The sequence below is a fragment of the Oryzias latipes genome, chromosome 12, assembly GCF_002234675.1.
Source record: "Oryzias latipes chromosome 12, ASM223467v1".
NCBI lineage: Eukaryota > Metazoa > Chordata > Actinopteri > Beloniformes > Adrianichthyidae > Oryzias > Oryzias latipes.
Genome location: NC_019870.2, coordinates 13786238 through 13812342, shown reverse-complemented (window position 1 = coordinate 13812342; position 26105 = coordinate 13786238). Strand labels below are relative to the sequence as shown.

General features: G+C 40.2%; 4 protein-coding genes across 7 annotated transcripts; all 4 read right to left on the bottom strand.

Moving 5' to 3' along the window:
* Window positions 1–905: 905 nt before the first annotated feature.
* On the bottom strand, window positions 906–3732 carry LOC101162147 (carbonic anhydrase 15-like). Its single transcript, XM_023960601.1, has 8 exons — window positions 2946–3732; window positions 2844–2870; window positions 2579–2755; window positions 2350–2495; window positions 2169–2261; window positions 2030–2096; window positions 1787–1947; window positions 906–1702 (listed from the first exon to the last, which is right to left on the bottom strand). The coding sequence occupies exons 1-8, from the start codon at window positions 3157–3159 to the stop codon at window positions 1490–1492; spliced, it is 1098 nt and encodes a 365-aa protein (XP_023816369.1). The 5' UTR covers window positions 3160–3732; the 3' UTR covers window positions 906–1489.
* A 110-nt stretch (window positions 3733–3842) lies between these two features.
* On the bottom strand, window positions 3843–15932 carry dgcr2 (DiGeorge syndrome critical region gene 2). 4 transcript variants are annotated; one of them, XM_023960597.1, is made up of 11 exons: window positions 15552–15932; window positions 11711–11743; window positions 11023–11145; window positions 7513–7599; window positions 7214–7418; window positions 6920–6996; window positions 6634–6816; window positions 6332–6559; window positions 6011–6163; window positions 5693–5929; window positions 3843–5619 (listed from the first exon to the last, which is right to left on the bottom strand). In XM_023960597.1, the coding sequence occupies exons 1-11, from the start codon at window positions 15631–15633 to the stop codon at window positions 5387–5389; spliced, it is 1641 nt and encodes a 546-aa protein (XP_023816365.1). In that variant the 5' UTR covers window positions 15634–15932; the 3' UTR covers window positions 3843–5386. The 4 variants fall into 4 exon arrangements, with proteins under 4 accessions (XP_023816365.1, XP_023816366.1, XP_023816367.1 ...); XM_023960598.1 differs by having other exon boundaries at window positions 6332–6535; window positions 15552–15931; XM_023960599.1 differs by lacking the exon at window positions 11711–11743.
* A 1590-nt stretch (window positions 15933–17522) lies between these two features.
* Window positions 17523–20878, bottom strand: ess2 (ess-2 splicing factor homolog). Its single transcript, XM_004074791.2, has 10 exons — window positions 20451–20878; window positions 20155–20323; window positions 19953–20036; window positions 19552–19721; window positions 19201–19318; window positions 18982–19115; window positions 18739–18841; window positions 18267–18376; window positions 18045–18160; window positions 17523–17967 (listed from the first exon to the last, which is right to left on the bottom strand). Exons 1-10 carry the CDS (start codon window positions 20592–20594, stop codon window positions 17691–17693), a joined length of 1425 nt encoding a protein of 474 aa, XP_004074839.1. The 5' UTR covers window positions 20595–20878; the 3' UTR covers window positions 17523–17690.
* Window positions 20879–22530: 1652 nt separating this feature from the next.
* Window positions 22531–24600, bottom strand: gsc2 (goosecoid homeobox 2). The gene is made up of 3 exons (XM_011481973.1): window positions 24360–24600; window positions 24051–24286; window positions 22531–22542 (listed from the first exon to the last, which is right to left on the bottom strand). The coding sequence occupies exons 1-3, from the start codon at window positions 24598–24600 to the stop codon at window positions 22531–22533; spliced, it is 489 nt and encodes a 162-aa protein (XP_011480275.1).
* Between the last annotated feature and the right edge of the window lie 1505 nt (window positions 24601–26105).

The following is a 26105-nucleotide window of genomic DNA, read 5'->3' as shown; positions in this document are numbered from 1 at the left end:
GCGTGTTGCCCCCAAGGCCGTGACAGGACGAGGGTGGTGTGATCGCATGCACAAGGGAGCAAGCCACAGTCACATGGCAGCACACGCCTCCACGACAAGGCAAGCCCTCTGATTGGTCGTATGATTTTACTCAGCTTGTTAATTAACTTCTGTTTGTTTTCAGTCATAGAAATAGCATGTTTTCTTTTTTATTCCATCTTTAAACATCACTTTGGAGTTCTATCTGGAATGCCGCATCAGAGTTGATCAACATAAAATTTACCTTTTTTTTCTTTTCCTAAAGCTTCCGCAATCGTTCCTGATCAGATAAAAAAACAATTTTCCGTTTTTCAGAAGGGTTAGAATCCCTGTAGAGCAAACTTTGTCTTTATTTTCACACGTTTACAATTATTTCTGCAGATTTTTTTTAATTTGAGCTTCAGCCTCGTGATTTCTAGTCGTCCTTTTCCAGATGTAGTTTTGACTTCTTTTGTTTTACATGTCGAGGCTCCAAATGTGCCTTTTTTTCCCCATTTCTAGCATTACCACTAGTGTCTCTGTGTTAAGGCGGTTACCTTTTGTACTTTTCCTGAAAATTCCTGAATTGCCGCTAGTCAGGAGGAGGAGGGATTTATAATGTATTAGTCAACTTTCTGTGTTTTTATGATCATGTTGCTTTTTTCTTTCAAAACCATTCATGTTCGTTTATTTATGATGTACATAGGTTACTTCAGGCTTTCAATCTACATATGAAATGTTCAAGAAGCCGCTGACCGGACCCAAACCATGATGAGTCCACCTCCATGTTCGAAAGTTAGAGGCGCTGTGTTTTTGTGTTTAAAAAAAGGCATTATTTTTCCTTTTGCAGGGCTCGCCTCATAAGTGAAGTTTATGTTTACCTTTTAGGTTAAAAAAGTAAAATTGGGCACAGATGTGACAGAAATTTATTTTTTTTATTGTTACAATACAAAACCTATTGTGGGATCTAAATGTTAAAATGACCAAAACATTTCAAATGATCTTGGTTTCAAAACTAACATAGCCCCCCCCCCCCCCCTTTTTTTTTGTTGTTGTTGCAAAGTTGTGGTTTTTATCATCAGACAAAAACTAGAAGAAATGTTGGATGCAAACAGGACTTTTCCAAAATGCATACAATGTTAACCCCTTCATGGCTGACTTTCTCTCTATCTATGTAAAAAAATATTCTTCAGTTTTTTCCGCTAAATTAAGTGGAGTCCTGGATTTAATGGTCCGTTGCAAATTAGCAACACATGGCGTTAAGGAGTTAAATGTTTCTGATTATCAATATCAAAAAGGTATTTATGGAAATAAGGCATGTTTATAGACATCTTTGAAGTTTGAGGAAAACTAGAAAAAGGCCTACAATGATAAAAACAAACACTTTCAAAATAGAATCTATATTATTCCTGTTTTGTTTAAACAATAAAACACAAGTTTAAAACTGAATTGACAGTGAAACTTGTCTTTGAGCAGCCAGCGGTGATGGGGGCTAAAGCCCAAAGCTTCCCAGAAAGGTGATGGGGAGCAAAAGCACTGCTGCCCTGATGGGCCGTCCTGCCGCGCCCTTCGGCAGTATGGCGTCTCTGGAGGCGGTCACGCTGCGACCGAAGGTGGGGTGGATGTGTCTGAAATTGTTCTGCAGCGGGGTCACCTGCTCTGCGTCCTCCTCCGTGGCGAAGATCTGAGAGGTAAACTGAGCCAGCTGAGAAGAAGACGGCAAACAACTCAAATCACTTTCTGCAGATAAAAAAAAAAAAAACTTTTTTTTTTTAATTTGCAGACATACTTGAGACCATGAGATGTAAATGGGGACTTGATATAAAGTCCATACGACTGCTTGAGAGCAAGGAGGGGTGGTGAGGCTGCCGTAGTAACGGTAATACTGGCTCATGTTGTGCCTGGGCAGGAGACCCATCAGAGGAAAAGGCTTGACTTTAGCTGTTTGGCCTTGATGGAGGAGAGGAGAGCCACAATAAAAACCCAGTTTCAGATAACGCCAGCAGGTCTGAGTAGACATCCTTCCTCTGACCTTTGTAAGCAACGGAAGACAGCATTTGGGAAATGTGTCCAAAGTGCACGTTGTCCGCATAAACCACCTGCAAAACAGGCAGCATCAGTCAGTTCTGCACCAAGTGACGGAGGTCAAAGGTCAGCATTTAAGGACTAACATCGATGAAGAAGCCGAGAACAGCGAGTCCAGTCGGATCCTCCAAGGCTGCAGACATGTTCGGGTGGACGGACTTCACGCTGACAATGTGCATCTAGGATTTAAAGGACCGAAAGACCTAAGAGCTGGAGGGGGGGGACGACCTCATGACCCCACATAGCCATCTACTGACCGTACTGTACCTCCATTGGGTATCGGCGTCCGTCCACTGTGTGCTCGGAGCCGTTTGTGGCCGGCCCCCCCCAGTGGAAGTGCAGCTGGATGGTGTGGTACTCGTCCAGAAGACCTCCGCCGCTCACCGCCATGCCGCTGCCAACCTGCAGGAGGACTGGGGGCAGCAGGTGAGTCACCACCACCCCCCTCCCCGGATGCCAAAGAGAGAAGAACACCATAAAACAGCAGGAAACTCACCTGAGTGGCCATCGTTTGTGAGGGTCCAGTGGCCCGGCTGAGTCACATCGAAGCCCTCCAAATGCAGAGGCCCCAAGGAGTCGCTTCTGGGCATGTGGGGGTCAAAGTTGATGGGGGAGTGATGGTGTTCCAGGAGGGGGTGACACGAAGGAAACAGATCTCCCCATGAGTACGGATCTAAGGAGAAATTACATTTAAAATACTATATTTTGTAATGGATCACATCAAATATATTGATAAGACAAATAAAGTGGGGGCTTGTTACCACAGTGGGGTTGACTGTAACAGTAGTCTGGAACACAAAACACACACACATCACACTCTAATCTTCAATCAGACGAATGTCAGGCTGGATGTGGACTCTCACCTGCCTCGGTGGATGAGGCTGCGGTCAGCAGCAGCAGCAGCGCCGCGGTCCACATCATCGCGTCCAGGAGGGTGCTGAGGTAGAGCGGAGAGCCGGGAAAGAACGTCCCCCTTAAATAATCTGGGAGGTGAAAGCTGAGTTTCATCTTCTGCAGGTCTGATCGGTGAACTGTGGCATTACCAGTCCGGTGGTCTTTCCTGATCAACAGGCTCATTGATGCAAAGAGGGAGTCAAGCACCCCCCACCTCCCCCACCCTCCACCTCTCTGTTTCTGCCAGCAGATGCCCAGTGACTAGCAACAAGACCCATTCATCTCATGGGAAACTCGGGAGGATGCGAGCTGAACAGAATACATATGATTCAAGCAAACATCCTGCAAAATATCTTCATTTGATTGACTTTTCCTGCAAAACTCTGCAAATACAATTGATTTGAACTTAGTCTAACCATTTGTCATGGTGGATTTGAAAGGGGGAACTCTTTGTTAGAAATGTTTAGGAAACGATAAATTGCTTTCAAAGTGTGAATTTAGTCTCTCAAATGCCACGCGTCTGGATTTAACAGATGAGTGGCTCAGTCACAACTTGACCTCCGAGAACAAAGCCTCTTTTCTTCTGTGACAATCCTCCACAGCTGGGTATCACTGTCCTCGCTCCGCCTGCTGCCTTATGAGTCACGGCGAGGCGCTCCTTTCAACTGCTCCAACCTTCCACGCCCTGCGGTCGCTCGCCGGCTCAACGTTTTGGGGGATTTCTTGACATTTGGTCACTCTACAGGTGGAGGACTTTTATTGCCAAACTCATAGAAGGACTTGATTGTTGACGTTCACTGTTAAAGTTCAGCAGTTCTGTCCTGCTTCGCCTTTTTTTTAAATAAAAAAACCCAGACAACTCTGAATTTAAAGCATCTTTTTTTTTTAATTTAAAGGCTATCAAATGAGACAATAAAATTTATTTAGCATTAGTTGTTTTTACATTTAAAACATCCCAAACCGCTCTCAGAAAAATGAGTCCAGGCGTAGCGGAGGCTAGAAATCCATTTGGGTAAAGAGCACGTTTACAGTTCATGAGGAGATGCTGAACCTTTTACAAGTCAAAGATGCTTCAACAAAAAAAAAATAAAAAAAAAAAATGGCTCTTTGCATGCCAAAAGCTAAAAACATGCACCAAAGTCTCAAAAAATGACAAAATAAAAAAAAAACTGAACAGTGTTTATGTGTGGTTCCATTTTTTTTTTAAAACACACATGCACACTTGTTTATTGGATAATCCACTGTGGATTGTCAATGCAACAAACAAAAGAAATTGCATGAATTTTGACAAAATCATGTGACATTCAATACATTCCAACATATTTATTCTGATCGGAGCTGAGCAGTTTTTTGGGATGCTGGTGGTTGAGAAGATAGTCCAGGTTCTTACAGCTTTGGGAACCTCATCCAGGAGGAGATCAAATGATTGTTCCAAATGAGGAGTTTTGCTCTTTATGCTATATAATAAAAACAAATTAAGAAAAAAAAACAGAATCAAAAACCCTTCTCCGCTACAGTCAGCAGCATCGTCTCCACACGTTAACCTAAAGACACACAGCATCCAGATGCAAAGACTGATCCTCACAAATTAACATTTACTGAAAAGACGAGAGGCCAAGTTATCCCGGGAAATTCATCCACGTGATGAAATAAAGGTGATTTGCTTGTTAATACGATGACCTCATCCTTTGATTCTTTTTTAACAAATCAAATCCCAGTTTGAGCCCAAATGTTCACACAAACCTTTTGAGAAGTCGATCCCATCACAAACCAGCCTAAATCTACAACAGAATACACTCTGCAGTCATAAATTATCACTTTAAACACAATTCAGAATCTATTTGATACCTAAAGCTTTCTTTACCCCCCCACCCAAGAAAAAAAGAACAGCAGGAAACTTCCAGTACCTTCTCAGAGTTCAACAACATAATTAGCAACATGACCTTTTTATGAAGGAATTGTAAATTTGCTGTGGGTGTGGTTATTGCAGCCTTGATGCACATGTCATAGAGGGTCCACATTTTGCCCTGGGTTTGGGCTGAAAGGTGCAGCTCTGATGAGCAGGAACCCAGGAGGGTATTTACAGCAGGATCTCTTGACAAATCTTTTTTTCAGGTTTGCTCAGTCAGCGGGAAAAGAGAGACCTCTCAGCCTGAAACAATTGCTTTGATTTTTGTGTTGTTTTTTCCTTTGTGTGCAGAATCTGTGCTTTTTCACATGTTACAGTTCAGAGGGAAAAAAGCTGAAAAATGCATGTGTTTGCACAAAAACCCCCACCTTGCTGTAAAACGACTTGAAGAAAAGTGGCAGCTCCACCAACCGATATTTCTGTACACTTGGTCCCCCCCCCTACAGTCGATGAAAAAATGCCAGTAAACGCCTGCGACCTTCTCCACCCATCCTCTTAGTCCTATATGACAGTGCTGAGGGAGGACGTGTGGTCCGCCCCCACAGGAGGTGGGGCCTGCTCGTCTGTTGGCGTGTCGGGCCCCACCAGGAGCGTGCTGCTGTCTATGGAGTCCGCCCTCTCCTGGGAGGGCAGCGCAGAGTCGTGGATGGGAGCAGAGCTGTTCGGACCGTCGACCTGGAGCCCGTCTCCCATGGCGTTCATTTGGCTCGGCACCATGGGGACCCCCGTGTGTCCTGAGGACAACAGTTAGAAATGTTAAAAGCCTGATTAGATCCTCCAACATCTCTGGGTGGAAGGATCACCAACCAAGGTCCACGTAGAGGAAACTGTCTGGGTTGATGGAGGCTTCATATGGCGGAGGAGGGTCGTCCGGATGATGGATGTCTGGGTATTTGTAGGCTGCGTAGGGTGGAGGCGGCTCCTGGAAGTGAAAGGCTCCACCCTCTCCATCATCGGACAGATGCAGAGGAGTGAGACCGGTCCCGAAGGCGTCCGGGCCGTAGTCAAAGCCCGGCACTCGTCTGCCGAGGTTGAAGTGGTGCACTGTGTAAAAGGAGACGGCTTTAGTCACAACCGCTGCCTCCACCTGCAGCTGAGGTGTGGGCAGATCGGAGTCATGCTCACGGTTGCCGCCAATCAGCGTCTCGATCCGTTCCCGCCTTCTCTGACGGAGCCTGTGCACCATGAAGAGCAGCAGGGAGAGGATGAGGAAGGAGGAGATGCAGCTGACGATCAGCCTCATCCCGCTCGCCATGGAGTCGAACAGACTGTTTCCACCTGAGAGGCAGATGAAACAAAGTTTGATTCAAATTAGGAACACCTTACATGGTTTTTCTACCTTCTATCTATAAGAAAAATCTACTTTAACAAACTGAAAATCACTTCAGTTTTAGTAGGGATCACTTTTCAAATGTTATTTTTTTCTCATCAAGCTAAAGTCAGCACCTATATCCAGGCAGGTGAACTTGCAGCACTCTTTGGGGTCCTTGCGAAAGTGCGTGCAGCCCTGCGGTCGCTCGCAAAGCGCCGCAACGCACATCTCCGGCTCGCCATCGTGACACGTGCAGCTCAAACACGGGTCGTCCCCCTTGGGGGTGAAGTAGTAGCCTTCATTCACCACGTTGTCCTTTATGTCCACGCAGGTTTGTCCTAATGGGAGCGGGGAAACAACATCTACACATTATTTCAAAATAAACCCGTGGTTCTGCTCCGGCGTGCGCGGCGGTGAGCGTGAAGTCAGCACATACTCCTCTTGCACAGAAAGGGGAACTTCTTGTAGCAGTTTTCCACGTGCCAGCTGTGGAACCCTCGCTCGTTGATGTTCTTCATCTGAAAGCGCTGCAGCTGAGCGCAGAAGACGTTGTCCTGAGAAAGAGACGTCTCCCCGAGTTTGGCTAGACCCTCAGGGGGCAAAAACACCTGCATGGACCCTGCCGGGAAACAGAAATCCTCTGAATGTTCCCACGAACCAACGGGAAGTATAAAGCAGCAACCACTGAGCTAGTCTTAAGGGAGAAAATCTATTTCTATTACCTTTGTAAGCCACTTCCCATCGGCCTTTCAGCGTGTGGCTCTCATTGGTGATCACGTACTGGTACCCCACCCAAAAACTGCACACAAAACACACAATCCTTTAGAACTTCCAGTGATGCTTGAATGAATCGATTTTCCTACCAGAGGAACCACAGTCGCCATTTTTCCTCCACTTCAACCTGCTCTAATCGTAAGGGAATGAGTGAAAACGCCAACTGTTTGATCTCCATGTTTAAAAAAAAAAAAAAAAGAAAAGGACAGACAGCAGTAAACCGGGGGTAGCTACAAACGTACTTGCACTGATCTCTGCAGACTTTGTCGTCAAAGTCCACCTCAATCTTCAGGATGAACTGCAGCTCCTCGTTGGTCACGAACGTCGCCAGAGAGCCGTTGACCTTCTGACACGTGTCCACGGCCTGCCAGTAGTTCTCACTTCTCATGTAGACTTTGTAGCAGCTGGCTGTTTTCTCGTAGTGGTGCCACCCGCTGGGACATTTCTCTGGACGGACAGGAATTTATTATCATTATTATTATTTTTATTTTTAAATTGGACTCTGATTGACTCGCTTAGAGAAAGGGGATGCTCTTCTTACTGTTAAAGCGCACTGGTTGGGGAACACCGATGACATCTTCTACCTGTTCATATCCATCCCGAAAATGAATTCTCTCCTCTGTTGAAGCTAAGAAAAAAAAAATAGAACAGAACTTTTTAATGCTTGTTAAAAATCTACACACAACCTATGGAGTTGTTGTTGTTAAACACAATTTGCAAGTTTGAGCCTTAAGTCGTCGGTAAGAAGAAGGTTGGACGGCGTTCGTGCTGCTGCAGACACAGAGTCAAACTAACTTTTAGCATATTAAAGTTAAACTCCTGGAAGAAGTTGAACTGCATTCGTCCACATTTATAAGAGAAGCAAAACTATTTTAGGTTTCTGGATGGACTGCTTCCATCAGGAGTTTGATTGCCATGAAAATACATTTACAACACCTACTGGTGAGTCTGTTTGTACTAAAACTCAGTATTTGTTGACATTCTTCTATTCTGATAAAGGTTCTGATAAAGGGCAGAAGTCACTGTCAATAACATCCAAGGAAAACAGAACAATAACAACATTAAAAATAAGGATAATGGAAAAAACATTAATAAAAATAAGTAGAATAAAATTAAAAACAAATTTAAAAAAACAATAAATTAAAAAATAAATGAATAAAAAAAATATTGAAAAAATATAAAACTAAAAGAAATTTAAAAAAAGAATTAAATAAAAAATAAATCACCAGAAGAAAAAAAATTTATATAAAATTATATAAAAAAATTATATAAAAAAATTATATATTATAATTATATATTAAAAATTATATAAAAATATATAAAATTTATATTATAAATTTATATAAAAAAAATATATATATATATATATATATATATAGATAGATAGATAGATAGATAGATAAGTTATATAAAGCTAACAATTACAATTATTATTAAAAAAAATAGACATTTAAGAATAAATAATAATATTACTTCATTAAATGCACACTAAATGCAATAAAAACTAACAAAAATAAATATTGAATAAAAATGAATAAAAAGCCCAATGACTTTATTACATGAAATTCCAAAATATACATATAAATATAAAATTTTAATTAATAAAAATATACCAAGGAAAATACATATAAAATTAAAATTAAAAATTTGAAGTAAAATTAAACTAAAAGTCCCTTAGATTGTCCTGGTAATCAAAAACTGTCAGTCATGCTATAAATCTTTCCCTAAAATAATCATTCAAAACAGTTAAATGTGTCTTCCTGGTCTTTAAAACAGCAGGTTTACCCACTAAAACAAACAGTTTAGGTTCTGTAATCACAGAAGTGTAGTTGTCTTAAAAAAAAATAATTTCAATTAAGAGAGGAAACCTAAAAACAGGCAAACTGAGCCCTTCTGGGGACTGCTGATGCAAAACACAAATACTAAAACCAAAACATGAAGAAAAGATCAGAAAATTGTCAAGACATTACACTATACAAAACACTAAAATGTGTGTCCCCTTCTGGATCTAGGTGGGGAGTAAATAAACCTGTGAAGCAGCCAAACATCATGAGACACCCTGTGATTCTCCCCCCTGCTATCAGACCCAGAACTGGAAAACAGAAAATATCACTTTTAAAATTGTAACAGGAAAACCTCCTGCTGCTCTCTGCAGCCTGATTTCTGTTAGGACCCACAAAATCAGCTCAAACCGTCCTCCCAGGACTTCTTTTCAGGAAACGTGACTACAGCAGGTTTTCACAGAGACAGATACGTGTAGGAAAGAGGAAACGTCAAGACAAAACTAAAGAAACGGAACAAAATGCAACGGCCAGAAAAAGTTGCGACATTTCTGGTAAAGGAGATTTGAGAATTATAACTGTTCATAAAGCGGAAAGAACGCTGAACACCTTTAAAGTGTAAAAACTCAAGATCCTTTATTTTATATCTCTGACAGTAGATATTCTCAAAACCAGACTGATTCCATTAAGATGGTAGATATTTAAAAAAAACATTTCAACTGGACAAGTCTGGTTTTGTTAAATAAAACACAATCTGCACAAACAAAGTCTCACAAGCATCCATGTTTGTGTGTTAAAGAACGCTTAGGTGAAAAGCTGTTGCGTGCAAACCAGCCGCCATCATCAGATCATTAGAGCCGCCATTCTTAAAGGCAGAACGGCCAAGCGTTGAAGCGTCAGTCGGCTGCAGAGGTCACATGCTGCTCTCAATCCTTCCAGTAATTCCCATTATGAGGTCAGGGATCTGGGATAAAGTCTTATGGATTTTAGGCAGGAAACAATGGGATTTCGGTCAAAAGCTTTGCTTAAACAACATCTATGTGCTGCTGAAGAGATCAACCTGCTCCAAACCAAAACAAAGACAGCATGCTGCCACTCAGGACAGACCTCTGTGGGTTCTGTTGTGTGGGAAACTGGAATAAAAAAAATCTTTTGCAATAAAGAAATTCTGTTAATGTATGGTTTCCATGGAGATGAATAAACATTTCAAATGGTCCGTGAAAGCCAAAAAAATGAGCTTTCCCCCCTAAATTTACTTCTGAGAATTGAACCTCTTTCAACCTCTACTTTCACCCCAAACTGGATTTGAGCGTCAAATATGTTGCTTGACACTTTTCCAAAAATTTGTGTATAAACCTGCTGCTCCTAAAACGAGTGGGAGGAGCTACCATCAAAAGTCGTTGGCCTCACCGCTACGTCATGGAAGACATAGATGACGGTAATCTTTGAGATCATTCAGAGACCGCAGGAGCTGCGTCAGCTGTACTTCCATCCTCTGACCCAGTTTGAGGACTTGCTGTCCCGCATTCGTCCAAGGTGGGTATAAAATAAAAATAAAAACCAAGAACCTTTATATTATTGTGTTGATAGAAAAAAGTGGAAAAAAAAATCATAAACTTCAGGAGGAGAACAACGATCAGCTTCTCCTCCATGTTGGTTTTGGACTTCAGCCGCTGTTCACATCAACACGTCGCTACCAAAACTGAGGTGGTTGCCGTGGCGCAAACCTTCGCCAAAGGTTTACATATTAGAACCCCAGAAACATACCACCACATGATGCCAACCCCTGAAATGCCCTGCCAAAGAAAAATCATGCCGCAGAACCTCTCACCGCATCTGCACTTTGACCTAACATGGCGACGGGACGCTCTGGTAAAGGAATTGCGTCTTGACTAAACGCAGCCTAAAGACCTGGCACAGTTTTCCACGTGCCCGCTGTGAAACCCTCGCTTGTTGATGTTCTTCGTCTGAAAGCACTGCAGCTGAGCGCAGAGGTGGTTGTCCTGTAAACAGAGAGCTCTCAACGACAGAGGCAAATTTCTAATGAACTGCTGCCGCTCCCCAGAAACTATGTAGTAGAAAAAGACTATCTTTTTAAAATTTGGGCTAAAATGGGAAAATCATAATTAAAAGACCACTGGGAACGCTTTTAAAATAGATCAAAAGACGACAATACAACAAGATAATAAGACAAGACAGCATGATGCTCCTATGTCCATCAGTGGTGTGGTATAGGTGTGAGGTAACAGAGAGGAGGTGGAAGTACTCACACAGACAGCCGATTTCATCGCTCCCGTCCTCGCATTCTGTCCAGCCATCGCACTGCCAGGCTATGGGAATGCACTGGATCTTCCCACTGTGGCAGGCAAACTGCCCGGGACTACAACGCGGCTCTGGAACACAGAAAAAGCACAAAACAAGATTTAATGGCGTGTAGGGAACGTACTGGAGAACAACGTATAGATTTCCACTCCCACCGTCAGATCAATCATTTACATTCTGTGGCAACAGAGGAGAAAAATAATATCACAAACCCCAACAAGCTCAGTGAGCGACTGTGATATCCTTTAAAGACATAAATGCACCACCAGAAGGAAGTTTTATCTGTTTATCTTTCTCTGTCTAGCGTGAACGGGATGAAATCTGTCTTGTTTTCTCCATTCACATGAAACCCATGATCTTCAGTGCTTTCGTCAAGCATAGTATCAAGCTCAGCTCAGTTCTGAAGGAACTGAGGAGCTCAAAAGAAGTCGATTCTTCATCAACCAATGAAACAGCAGCTCCGTCCCAAAGCAGCAGAAAAGATGAAGAGAGGAAACAATAAAGACAACTTCCTTCCTTTCCTTTTCTTTACCTGAATACACCTCAGTCAATGTTGTGCCGCTTAAATACTATCCAGAAAAATAAAATGAAACTAAAAACAAACAACTAAACTAAGAAAGCAAACTGCTTGCTTACCTGACAATAATCTCGCTTGGACTAGCCGTGGACCTGAAACAAATAGAAACAATGAAGTGACTGTCCTGTTTATGTGGCAGCTTTCTTTCAAGAATACCAACAATCAAACCAGCTTTAGAGATTAGACAAACTCACATTTATGCCATGTATGTACACTTTTCTTAATCAATCCTTTTCAATGTTGGCTGAACTGCCATTCTCTCTTCCATTTCTACACAATCATCCATAACAAACACCTTTTGTTTGTTTTTTAAGTGCAGACAAAAGAAACGTGTTCTTTGCCCGACGTTAGCATCAGAAAATCAAGAAAACCAAACGCTAAAAGTCCACTTTGAAACCGATAAGACTCCTCCACCAAAAGAAGTTTTCAAAGCCCTTGACAGACGCCCTCCTGCCCTACATGATGCTAAGTGGATTGGACCGCATTACAGAGCCACGTTGCCCTGGTGGGACCAAAAGCGTCTTTTTGATAATCCGCAAGAAAAGTACACATTCTTTTGATAGTATATCATGACCTGTTTAATAAGAGTCTTTATTGCTGACAGTACAGCTGTAGATAAACAAATCTACATGCAGCTCACACAAAATGTCACAAAGGAATTTGCAGATTACCTCTTTGTATGGATGAAAACAAAAAAGACTTCTGTCTACTAAGCAGCAACATTGATTTGAATATTTTTGAAATGAAGTTTCATCTTCAGGCTACTGTTTCTGCACCAGAACTGCTAAAAAAGTGCATTCCCATCCCCAACACTGCCAAGGATTGCACAATTATATTTGTAGAAACGAAGCACCCCAAAGTAATTAGAATACTGTACTTTGGAGTATTGAGAGAATCTACAACCTTTATGCATTTCTTTTTTTTTCTTTGACGACTCAAAATTTCAATTGGATTTCATTCGAGGAAACACACAGGATTGGCAAACAAACTGCAGTAAACACTCCAGAGAGGATGTGTCTGGGAAATCACAAGCATGAAGGCATGAAGTTTAAGGGCTTTTTAAACAATAGAGTCTTGTTCTTGTACATAAACCGAGTTTTAAAGCCTCTCTGTCAACAACAGGGTGAACCTGACCTTTTAACATAGATTCAAACAACACTCAGATGCAAACTGGACTTTAACCTTCAGCCCAAAAACCCCAGGAAAGCATCAGACAAACACAGTTAGGACTTGAGCGGAATTCACTGACAGAACACAAAAAAATCCTTTTAGAATTCAGACAATAAATACTGTTTTAGTTTAATTGCTGGTTTGTGTAATCCTTCCTTTGCAAACTTTGAAAAATCAACAACACTAAAAACGGAATGACTTTCTAATGAAACAGCAATGAAGCTGCTCACACATATTTTGCTAGTTTTAATCAACTATTCATATCAGCAGTGATAAAAACCGGTAAATAGAGATGAGCAATTATCATTCTATGAAAAACAGTTTGACCTCAGACATGACTACGGTTACCAGCACAGCGTGTTGTGGATGAAGAGCAGATCAGACGTTTACCCTAGCAACAGCTTTCATCCCAGCTGTGCAAATGATCAATTTGCTTTAGTTATTCTGCATCACATTTTTATACAAGCAAAACTGCTCTGGTATGTCCACATCCTACGGGGAGGGGTTGGATAAAAGATGAGAGTTTGTAAACCCAGAAAAAAAAAGTCTGTTTTTTTGGTGGTCTATCTTCCCTCCATTTCACAACAATTTTTAAAAAAAATTTCTGGTGAAATATTAACTAACATTTATCACTCTTTTTACAATACTTGTTTTTGGATTAAAATGATTAACATTTTACATATCTTTAAAATATCTTACGGATGTTTTGCTAAAATCTGAATTATTAAGTAGTTTCTTCATACATAGAGAGGGTAACATCCTCATTAAAATTGATATCATCTTTTTTTCAAATGACCAAACATGGAGCAGCAGATTACAGTTCTGGGGGGGAAAAATTGTCAGTAGGCATAAATGTGTGCAAGGTCAGAGCTGTTTCAATGCTTTGTGCGGCAGGAAGAGAGCATCCAAAAAAGCAAGTTCCCTAAACTATGAAGAAATACTGTGTAGGTCACTAGCTAATGCTTTAAGTCAAATCTCTGGATGTCACATTATATACAAGCAAGAATGAAAGCATTTCCCTAAAATTAACTTTACCTTAGACGTCACTGTCACAATTTTCACGAGTGATTTTCTATTTCTCCTTATAAAGCCAGAATCTGGCGAGTACTGATCACCTGCTGCTTAACGCTAAAACCTAATCATACGAGTAAACTAAAGCCACAAAACCACTGAAGCTCCTGTCTGTTTATAAGAGTCTTCTCGTGCAGATTGGGCGGCTTGTTCTGTGTCATGAGTCGTGTGTGTGTGTGGATGAATTACATCACATCACTCAAAACAAGCGATGCAGAATGAAAAAGGTGACCATAATGAAAGGGAACTTCAAATACCAAAAATACTTGGGTGCCTATTCTCAAAAAAAATGTTGAAAAACAACAAGATCTTGCAGCCATTTTGGACAAACGGATTGTACCATATAAAGCACATCAAAGAACAAAACGAAATAAAGTTTTTACATCAATAGAGGCCGATTTCTGGCAATCAAGCTCATCGGGAGCGCGATCTCAGGGAACTGTTTCTTCATCTGTGCAGATCTCCATTTTATTGTGAATTTCTGATGTCGCAGGATGTTTGCTCCTTTGAAGTGAGCTCCAAACTTTTTTTTTTAATGTGCAAATCCATATCAGGCATCCAACGAACTTGGTAAAGTCAGAAAACTCAAACAAGTTCATACAAACATCCAGTTAGTGTGAAAGGATGCAACTGTCAAGAGGATAACCTCGACTATTTTAGGATAATTGAACAAAATGGGCGTTTTTAAGCAAAGTTAATTCAATCTTTCAATTGAAAAATAAAAATAAAGACATAAAACAACCCCATAATGAGGGAATCAAAAGTGTTTTGGGATTAACTTGCTTTTTGCAGAGTTCATCCTCAGTTAGGACCAAACAGTGCCGTGTTTATCCGTGAGCTGAGCTGATGGCAGTTTTCTCTAATCCACGCAATTGGCTGGATCACAAGACAAAGTCTGAGGGAAACCACAAGATCCATTTGCTGCTTTTTAAGAGGCCCGAAGGCTTCCATTCAAACAAGACGACAATCGGAATTTCCTACATTTCCTCTTTTGGTTCCCAAACAACAACACACAGAAACTAGAAGAGATGCTACGACATGCTAGAAGTGGAAGTGGCCCCTTTTACTCATCCATGTTCCTAATGCATCTCTGTGCTTTCACGTGCTTATGTGTTTTAGGGCATTTTTAAGCAGAGAAAAACATTTATAACAAGTGTAAAAACACGGATTTCTACCATCAAAAATCACGGCATGCTTCTTCTTTTCCGCCATGCATTTCCAACAAGATGATTGGAAATCACAACATGCAAAACCATTGAAGCGATATAATTTCCCCCTAAAACATATCTATATGAAATTGTTTGAATATAACCTCCCTAAAAAGTATAGTTTCTTAAAGTTAGTTGTTTGGCAGACTAATCTTAGGGTTCGAGACTTAATTATACTGATCTGTGATTTTTTTTCCTGCGTGGATTTTTTTTTAACTTAACATTTTTCTACATCCTCTGCGACTAGAAGCTATTCCTCAGGTGTAAATTCTCCTGGACTTGATGATCAATCAGGGTCAGGAACACGTTACAAACCAGCATAAAAACAGCCCTGGTCTGTCTGTCCTGCAGGCCTCTGCGCCAGACCTGCCGCCCTCTTCCCCCCCATTTAACTGGAATCTGCCTCTCCTACTTTTCGGCTCCAAAACAACAACAAACTGTCTTTATTTACCTGTCCCAGGCGAGTCCGTTACGGTGAGGACGAAGAGAAGAGAAAAGAGGAGGAAACTGCTGCTATCAGCCTTCGGCAACATTTATCCTCCATTCATAGTAACTCTTCTCTATCTGGAAAATTTAATAATACCGAGGGTCTGCAACGCCTCCGCCCGCTTCCAAAACACAACTATCACCGCCGGACACGTCTTAAATCCATCTCTACACACTTTAGGTGTCGTTTAAGGGACTTAAAGAAGGTATATAAACCATAGTCGCATTACGTAGATAATCTGACCGAACAGCTAACGCTAGCTAGCTAGCTCCCGTCGTTAACGGCGTCCGTCCTTTGCTCGCTTGCTCGGTGCGTAGCGGCGCTCATCCAAGATGGCTGCGGCCTCCCCCATCACAACAATTCCAAACATGCGGCACGGGCGGGGGAAGCGCTAGAGGGGCGGGGCGGAGCGCGGCAGATCACAGCTACTGACACGGCACGCGCCTCCTGGAAACTTCATGTAAATAAAGGTTTATTTTGAATAAAAGAAAAATAATAGAGGAACCTTTATTTATTTAATTTGATTTCGGTTGAGCTAAAAAGGGTTGTATTCGCAGTGGAACTAGAGTAAATAGTGAAAATGTAGAGATTTACTTTTATTTAAACAAGTTTTATCTATCTATCTAAATGGATTTACTTAATAAGGAGTTTCTTCATACATATATGAAGAATATCATTTATATACAGTACTGACCAAAAGTTTGCACACACCTTCTCATTCAAAGAGTTTTTCTTTTTTTTATGACTACGAAAATTGTAGATTCACACTGAAGCATCAAAACTGTGAACTAACACATGTGGAATTATATATGTAACAAAAAAGTGTGAAACAACTGAAAATATGTCATATTCTAGGTCCTTAGTAGCCACCTTTTGCTTTGATTACTGCTTTGCACACTCTTGATGAGCTTCAAGAGGTGGTCACCTGAAATGTTTGTCACTTCACAGGTGTGCCCTGTCAGGTTTAATAAGTGTGGTTTCTTGCCATCAGTTGTGTTGTGCAGAAGTCTGGTGGATACACAGCTGATAGGCCCACTGAGTAGACTGTTAGAATTTGTAATATGGCAAGAAAAAAGCAGCTAAGTGCAGAAAAACAAGTGGCCATCATTACTTTAATAAATGAAGTTCAGTCAGTCTGAAAAAATTGGAAAAACTTTGAAAGTGTCCCCAAGTGCAGTCACAAAAACCATCAAGCGCTACAAAGAAACTGGCTCACATGTGGACCGCCCCAGGAAAGGAAGACCAAGAGTCACCTCTGCTGTGGAGGAAAAATTCATCCGAGTCAGCAGCCTCAGAAATGGCAGGTTAACAGCAGCTCAGATTAGAGAGCAGGTCAATGGCACAGAGTTCTAGCAGCAGGAGACTGTGTGAATCAGGCCTTCATCTCTGCCACTTATTGACAGAAATAAACCAACACCCAAATGTCCTCAAAAAGAGATGCTTTTTTAAGTATCCTAAACCCAGTTTGTTTTGCTGGAGGCAAAACCTGTTGAGTGAGTTCTTGTGTTAAAAATGTGGAGATGTCGGTTTCACAAAGGCAAAGGTTTAACTTGATTTTTAAAACGTCCCAAACAGTCATACTTAAACCAGACACTGATCTTTGCTGCTAATCTTTAAGTTATTTAAACAGTTTTTTTCCTTTAAATTACTTCAACTGGATGTATTGGAAGTTAAGCTTTGTTATTATTTTTTATCATCTTCGACAGTTTCTCTGTTGTAAACTTAGTTTTACTAACAAAAGTTTTAAATGTTTTTCCTTCTCCTTTAGGTGATAATTGAAACCCCATTTGAATACTTTAAAATGTTTTCCTAATTTTATTTTTATGAAATGACACCAAAAAAAACCTCAGGTTTTGCCTTTCGACCGAACTTATTTGCAAGACAACAAAACTACCAATGAGAACTTACATTAGGGGCAAAGCAAGTAGAAACAAATTGTAGGTATCAATGTTTATTTTACAGCAATGAAGAAAGATGCAATAAATAGGTCTTTAGAAATTTCAGTCCACATTTTTTATGTCATTGCTGCAAAAAAACGGACTATTTACATAGAAAAATCCTCGTTATAAAAGTCTTTTTTACAATGTTCACAGAAAACTGCTTCTAGAAAAAGTCTGATGCTTTCCGTCTTTTTGGAAGCTGCAGCAGATTGTCTGTGAGTGATGTGAGGTCTTGAGAGCCGGGAGTTTTGACTTTGTTGGGCGTTGGTGTTCCCGAAGGCGTGTCGGGTCCAAATGGAGTCTTGCAGCCTGCCCCTCTGTGTGAGGGTGAAGGGGTGTAGCTGGCTCTTAAGGCTTTGTCTGTGTATTTGCTTGACGTCCGATTAACAAGCCGCTGCAAGGCGGGCGAAAGCGCTGGACTCAGACCTTTGGGAGTAAGACTGCAACCAAAACAAAATGCTTTTTCAGTTCTTTGTGTGTGCCCAAACAGGTTAATTAAAAAGGCAATTGTCAATACCTTGCAAGGTTCTCTGTGACCTTCCGTAGGGCCTCTTGCTTCTTTGCACGGTTTTTAGCCGCAGCTTCATTCGCCATCTTCAGACCCAACCTTTCCCTCCTTCCTGGCTCCGGAATCTTCAAAAAACAACAACAAACAAACAATGGCAATGTTCACATTTTTAAAAATGCAAAGGAGCTAGAAAACAACAATTATTTCATTTATTTTTTTTAAGTTTGGCACCTTAAAGGATGGGCCATGGTTTCTCTCAATGTATGGAGTGTCTGAGCCGTCCAAGCGAAATGGGGTGCTCTCAATCTCACCCCAGGTCATAAGAGGGGACTCAGAAACACCTAAAAAACAACAAATACTTTTAGTCGAAAGCTTCTTAAGGAGAAAGAGCACATGAAACCCGCCTATAGATAATTTTGCTGCCTCAAAGGAAACTTCAGCTTCAGCAAAGTTAGGGAAAAAAAAGAAACAGCAGCGTGTTTTCTCCTCAGAAAAACAATTACTATGGTAGCAGATGCAAAAAAAAAAAAAAAAAAAGACAGTGTATACAGCTCTGTGTTTACAGGGAAAACAAAGGCATGACAAACCCGCTCTGCTGTGAAACTATGGGTTAATCTTGAGCTGGACAGACATATTAAGATAGGATCCCAACAACTCCATATAAAGTTTTAGTCTTCAGGCACAACCACGGTGGTTTACTCACCAGGTGCGACCAAAGGTGTTCTCTCATAGCTGTATCCGTTCACTGTGGGGGATTCCTGTGGGATTAGCTCTTTTCCATCCGGACCAACTTTTCCCTGTTTAAACTGAAAAAAACACAACATCATGTTAGCAACACGATTCAGGAAAAGATGACTTGTTAGTAGCACTGCCAGGTAAGAAAAAAACACTTCATAGCTGTACACATGAGATACTTTAAATTGTGTTTTAAAATAAAACAGTGTACCTGTGCGTTGAGAGCTGCTGCCTGTTGTATCTGGCTTTTGTTGAGAGCGTTGCTAAAGGGGTCTCCGGAAAACCGAGTGTTCTTATGGACCACTTCTCTTGGTTTTTTGAAGACACTGTCGTCATCTTTAACACCTGATAAAATAAAATAAAAAATCTCAAATAGACTGGGCTTACTGTAAACCTTCAGTATAGGAAATAATTTAAATGAATACTTTACCCTCTGGATAATACATAAGGGCATTCTTTGCCTTGTACTCCCACGTCTCTAGACCAGCTTTTACACATTCTAGCGCAGCTTTCTCCGCCGGTGGTAAAGCCAGATTATTCTCGTGGCGCTGAAAAGAAAGAAAGAAAGCTTTTGAGGCAAGACATTTTCAAAGCATTATCGCTGCAATTTTTGGATGCAGTTATATGGCAGACACAATTAAACTGGTAAACGTTAACTCACAGATTTCATAATTGGCTTACATAAGAGAGGCCATGAGTGTATTACCACAAAATCTCTAATGTAGTTGTAGCTTCAAAGCTTGTCATGTGAGCCTCACTATCATAACTGCTTCACACCAACCTGTTTGAACTCTGCCTCTGCTTCATACAACCAGGCATGCTTCAGCTTCTCCTTATCTTCTGCCAGTTCCATTATCTGCTCAAAGGAGGCATTATCCTCACTGGTAGTTTTGGCAAGAAAACGGTCCAGATTGGGAAGCTTTTTGTCTTCCCCATCATCCTCCTTATGCTCTATAAAATCATACATGAAAGACAGGGATGATTTAGTGCTCGCCAACTGTAGGCCTAACATTTTCCATTTCATGCTTAGCAATTTCTGAGCACATGGATAAAGAATGTAACATATAGACAGATGACTTTTAAACAGGAACTGAGGTTTTTAAGCCAATTTATATGAAATTGTGAACATGAGACTAAATCGTTACAAATGTAAATAGTTGATTACAAACATTTAAAACTAACCCCCTTCAGAAACTTTGCTGCAGTGATTGGAGGATGGAGATTTTGGACAGCCCACTGGGGTTTCAAAGCTGGCTGGGGTCACATCTGGCTCACAAAGGAAAGGTAAGACAACAGAATAATAATTACAACAAATCGAATAAAGAAGTTTTGTTTTTCTTTCCGTCTACACAAACAGAAACAGAAAGACTGGTTTATTACTCACAAGGTGCAGAGGATTGTGGGGTTGATTTGGTCAAATTAGATCCAAATCGGATGGATATCTCTCTCATTTTCTCAAGGTCTCCATTCTCTTCTGCTTCTAAATAATCCCTTTGAGCTTGCAATTTTGTCACATCTGGGAAAAAGTCTCTTTGGATGATTTTCTCTAAGCTCTATCAAAAGTAGACCAGAGAAAAACACAAGACAAGTACAGTCAGTTACAAACCAAAATATCGATCAAGCTAGCTCACATGAAATCTTCACGCAGTCGTAAACATATCGAGACGCTGGCTTCGTTACCTCAATGTACTCCTCTTCATCGAGGACTTTTCTCTTCAGCTTTCCTTTATCCTTTGGCTCGGGCTCACGAAGAGCTACTGTAGAGATCGCTAAGGGAACGAGCGTCCCGGACAACGCTCTCCTCACGCTTGCGCTACCCTCCATTATAGCCAAAGAATTAGCCTGCTAGCCTGGAAAGTAAAGGCTAGCTTCCCACTTCAAACAAACACTAAATATAAAACAGGAAGTGATTATTTAACTCGATAACGGCGATTTAAATTTCTTACAAGCGTTGTGAATAAATAATTTGGATAAATCAACCCTCGATGTTAATCAAAACACCCGTAATCAGAACGGACTTACGTAATGTCTGATCACTAATCTAACCGGAAGCTCTTCTCTTCTTCAGTTTGGGAGAGAAATGTGACCTTCATTCCAGTTTGACTGGCACTGCCATCTAGTGGTAATTCCTTTTAGTGCAGTGCCCACTAAACGTTTCCTCCTGTCACGTTTTCCTTCACCCTCAGGTGAACTCTTTACCTTTTTGGCTTTCAGTGTCAGTCTATTTCTTTTCTGATTAAATCATTTATACCTGCCACAATATTTTTTTATTTTTATTGTTTCATAGCAACATGTAAACTGAAACATATGCAATTATAATACACACATGAAAAGCAATATTTCCAAAAGGAGTTAACAGACAGAAAAAAGAAAGATAATAGAAACAAGAGGTTATTTAAAGCAGTTTAAGCTTTTTTCTAGGTAAGCCTGTATACTCACATGATTCCCTTTTTCTCTAATGACAACACTTCCCGTGAAATTCTAAACATCCTTACACTACATTTTTTCAATAAACAAGCTGGATACGTGGACAGCAGCAATTTCTGTTTAACTGCAGCTTAGGAAAGAAACAGGTTTAAAACCAAGTGTTTGATTTTTCCCCAAAGTACCTTTTTAAAAATGTGGATTTAGTTTTGAATTTGAAATTTATAAAATTGTATCCAGTGACTGAGAGTCTAAAAAAGACGGATGTGTCAGCAGGAACCGATCATGTAGGTCCCAAAGTGCTAAAAAAAATAGGCTTGTGGCAGACATTAAAATTTTATTAAATAATCATAGTTTTGGCAAAACGATTCAAAAACAGAAAAAGCATGAAACAAAATGTGTAAAAAAAATTGACAAAGCAAATGACCCATGAAAAGTAAAATAAGCTTAATATCAGACATTAAATGCACTGAAGATGATTGACCTGAAGACAGCTGTGGATGATTATCAAAAGAAAACCAATAAAACTGGGTCTGAGGAGAAATCGAAACCCGGGAAATAAACCATAGCTAGGATCGAATAAACCAAACAAAAGAGGCACACAGACATTTATAAATATTTTAAGTCACATAATTGGAAATGGAGATTGTAACATAAGAGATTGCTTACGGTATGAACCCTTTCAGTTTCTTTCATAGGCATATTCACCAAATAATTCATCTGAATTCAATCCCATTTCACTTAGACATTGCAATATTGACTAAACATATTTTTTCCCACCCCTTGTTTTTTATCAAAAAGAATCTGTAGTTTTAATAATAGAAGTAGCCTTTACCTTCAAACTGGCAGCCAATCATGAAAAAACAGGCTAACACTTTCAATTTTAGCCACAAAGTTGGCCTTTCCATGACCAAAAAGTAGTAGGTGTACTACAAGTAGTCTATGCTAAAGGTGAGGCAGTACAGTTGAAACCAAAAGTTTACATACACCACATGATAAAAAACACATATGCTTTTTTTTTCTTATCGTCAGATATAAAATAAATAAAACTCTTCCTTTTTAAGGTCAATTACAATTTACAAGTTTATTTCTATTTGCTAAATGTCAGAATAATTCTTAGATACGTTTTTGTTACTTTTATCAAAGTCAAAGTTTACATATGCTCAGTATGCCTTTAAAAAATCTGGGAAACCCCAGATGATGATGTCATCTATTTGGAAGCTTCTGATATGTTTATTGACAGTATTTGAGTTAATCAGAAATACAGTACACCTGTGGATACTTATTAGACAACATTTGAAACACACTTACTTGTTTGGAAAGCATCGTGGGACAGTCAAAAGAAAACCTGACAAGACAAGACAATTGAGGATTCGCACCCAAGGAGGCTGGTTCCTCCTTAAGTGCAATTTCCAGAGGCGTCACGTTCATCTGTTCAGATAATTGGACGCAAGTGTAAACATCATGGGAACGTCCAGCCATTTGTGTCGCCAGGGAAACGAGTACTGTACAGACATGGACTGAAAGGCTACTCTGTCAGGAAGAAGCCATTACTCCCACAAAAAGAAAAAAAAAATTTGAAAAGCCAGATTAAAATTTGCTAATGCACACAAGGATAAAGACTTAAATTTTTGGAGACATGTCCTGTGGCCAACTGTAAAGCATGGGGTGGTAGCATCATGTTGTGGGCTTGTTTTGCTGCTGGGGGGACTGGTGTACTCCACAAAATAGATGGCATCGTGGGAAAAGAAGTGTATGTGGAAATATTAAAGCAACATCTGAAGACATCAGCCAGAAAGTTCAAGCTTGGGCACAAATGGATCTTCCAAATGGACAATGGGTTAAATCCTATTGATTATTCATGGTCAGAGCTGAAAAGGCTTGTACATGCAAGGCGACCAACAAACTTGGCTCAGTTACACCAGTTCTGTCACGAGAAATGGGCCAAATCTTATGAGAAGCTTGTGGAAGGATATCCAAGATGTTTGACCCAAGTACTGCAGTTTGAAGGACATAGTACCAAATATTAATTAAATGTATGTAAACTTTTGAATTTGATAAAAGTAATAAAAATGTGTCTAAAAATTATTATGACATTCAGCAAATACAAAAAAATGTGTATATTGTAATTGACCTAAAACAGGGAAAGTTTACTTTTATTTCATGTCTGACGGTGAGAAAAAAAGGCATATATGTGTTTTTATGTGAGGTAACTTATAGTTTCAACCGTATATTTTAAGTTGACTTTTTATCTATATATTGTAAATTCAATCTGATTTAATGTAGTATGAAGAAGTATTCAGTTAGTATATTTCCTACATAACTCGTATCGTATGCTTGCTATTCTTATACTCAAGTATACTTGCTAAAATAAACTTTAAGTGTACTACTTTTTTGCTGAAGGCTACATCTTAATTTTTACAAAAAAAAGGTGAGAAAATGTTTATTTTGAAAAAAATGTTTCACAACCTTTGGCAAACAAGACCCCTTTGCTCTTTTTAAATGAATGTTCAAGTTTTTCTTAACGGCTTGATTACATGTTTTCATATTCATTCATTCATTCTGGCTCATATATCAGCTGCCTTAAAAGTTCAGTAAAGTATTTATGAATTTTTACATTCCATCTGGTAAATATTTGATCTGATCAACCCTTTAAAAAGCAGTAGCAGATACAGGGTTGAAGTATTAAACACACACATTTGTTTCAACAAATGAAAGTCTCTTCTGACGTCTCCACTTTGCTCTTCGGTTTTTAAACCAAACCTGTGTTTTAGAAAAAGGGAGGTGCTGTTAAGAAATAACAAGTTAATTTTTTTTTTTTTATTCCCAATAAATGATGGACGCAGCACTTCCTACCTCCACCCGCTCTTCTCTGAGATGAGTACGCTGTGCCAGCTTCTCCCTTGTGTTCACATCTGGATACTGGTTCTGCAGAAACAGCTCCTCCAGGGCGTCCAGTTGCTCCTCAGTGAAAATGGTGCGGTGACGTCTGGTTCTCCTCTGCACCTGACCAGGCGGCTGCTCCTCCTTTTGAGCCTCCCCCAGCCTGCACTGCTCTGAAAGCACCGCTGGACTCCAACCGTACGGACAGGCTGCAGACGTGAGAGATTTAAAGCCAGAATTCTACCAAGAGGATCAGCTTGTGCAAAGAGCGTCTGGTCCTACCGTCGTGAATGAAATCGGCGTGGATGATGTCTGCACAGTGGGTGCAGTAGCAGCAGCAGCAAAGACAAGCGTGACCCACCGACTCAGCCGGGCCTCCATCCGAACACACCGCCCTCTCTTTGAGTCCAAGAACCCTCGCTCCACATGCCAGTTTCTCCCCTAAACTATTTGGACATTTGCTCAGAATGCTTTCAATGGAGAAGGAAAACTTTTGTCTCTCCGTCCTCATCAGTCCATCCATCTTCAGAGAAATTCCAGGGAAAGCACAAACGATTGCAGGACACAAATCTTTCTGATATTTCAGCCTCAGCGGCTTCTCTTTTTCTACGCTTCCCTCAACAGCAATTCAAGCCCTTATAGGAAAGAAGAAGAAACCCCCCCCCCCTTAAAACTATAATCCCCTTGCAGACTAGACACATAAAATGACTGAAACTTAATTCCTGGCTAATCTGGGCAGTTTTGTGAAGAGGTTATGGAGGACGCTAGATTCAGTTAATCTTTCTTCATTCCTTTCTCCAACAGAAATCAGATTTCAATGCATAAAATGAGACATGGAGAGCCCCTTAGATCCTTATTGTTGGGGCTTTAGAGAAAAGGGATTGCTTGGTATTAGAAACCTGGATTTAAAGATGAACATTTTTGTGCGGCTCAAAACTGAATTTTACAAGTAGCTTTTAAATTGATATCATGTCATCACTTTTCGACTTATTGGCCATCGGTAAATCTGTGCGTTTGTTCAGGTTGATATAAACAAATGTGTTTAATATTTGAACACAATTAGTGATGGATGTATGGCTTCCTTTTCTTGATTTTCGTGATGCTTTAAAGATAAAAACACACTGAAGAAGTAAATTCAGCACACGGCTTGTATTCACAATCCCGCGTCTTATCTACGCCCTGCAGTCTTTTTCACTTTGACTCCTCTGACAATGTGCACAGTCGAGGTAAAGCTATTACAGGTTAAATTCATCCGCCCAGCAAATCCTGTGATTTCATACAAGGCAGTGCGTTGCACTTTTTTGTTGTTTTCTTTTTTTTTTTTCTTTTTCGTTCGAGGAATTAATGGATTTCTGCAATCTCCCTCCTAAGCCGCCTTATAAGCGGGGTTTGAACACAGATAACAATAAACACCATCTCATCCTTTTCACAGGGGTTTAATAGTGTCCGGATAGTCTGATGTATAGTTTGTGGCTAACGTCAGATTATTATCTGCACGTATTGTGGCTGCCAACAGAAGGACTTGTGCCGCATCCGTGCAGGGCCAAAGGGGTCAAATTTCATTACTCAGGATTAAAATGATAAAGGTTGTTGTTGTCGTAAGCAATATTTTAGACAAGAAATAAAGGGAACAGAGCTGTCAACTCTCAATGGAATTTTTACTGTTTGTCATGAGCTGATTGGACCAAAGTCTGTATTTTAAAATGACTTCAGAGAGGCTAAAATGTGATAATGAATCAAATAATTTGTTTTGTTAATTTCAAGCAGCTACATCCAAAATTGACAAATATTGTATTAACATTTTTGCTTCTTTGCTTCAACTTAAACTCAGCATGTCTTCCGTTAACAATCACTATTTAATTAAGCAAATGTGATTTAAGTGTTTTTTTGGTTTTGTTTTCTGATTTTTTTCAATCTACATGCATTTCATCATTTCTGTAATGAGTTTGATAAATCTGTTTGAAATCTGTACTGCTTTCACTACAATGCTTGAGATCAATCCATTATTCGATCACTCAAGTATTTACA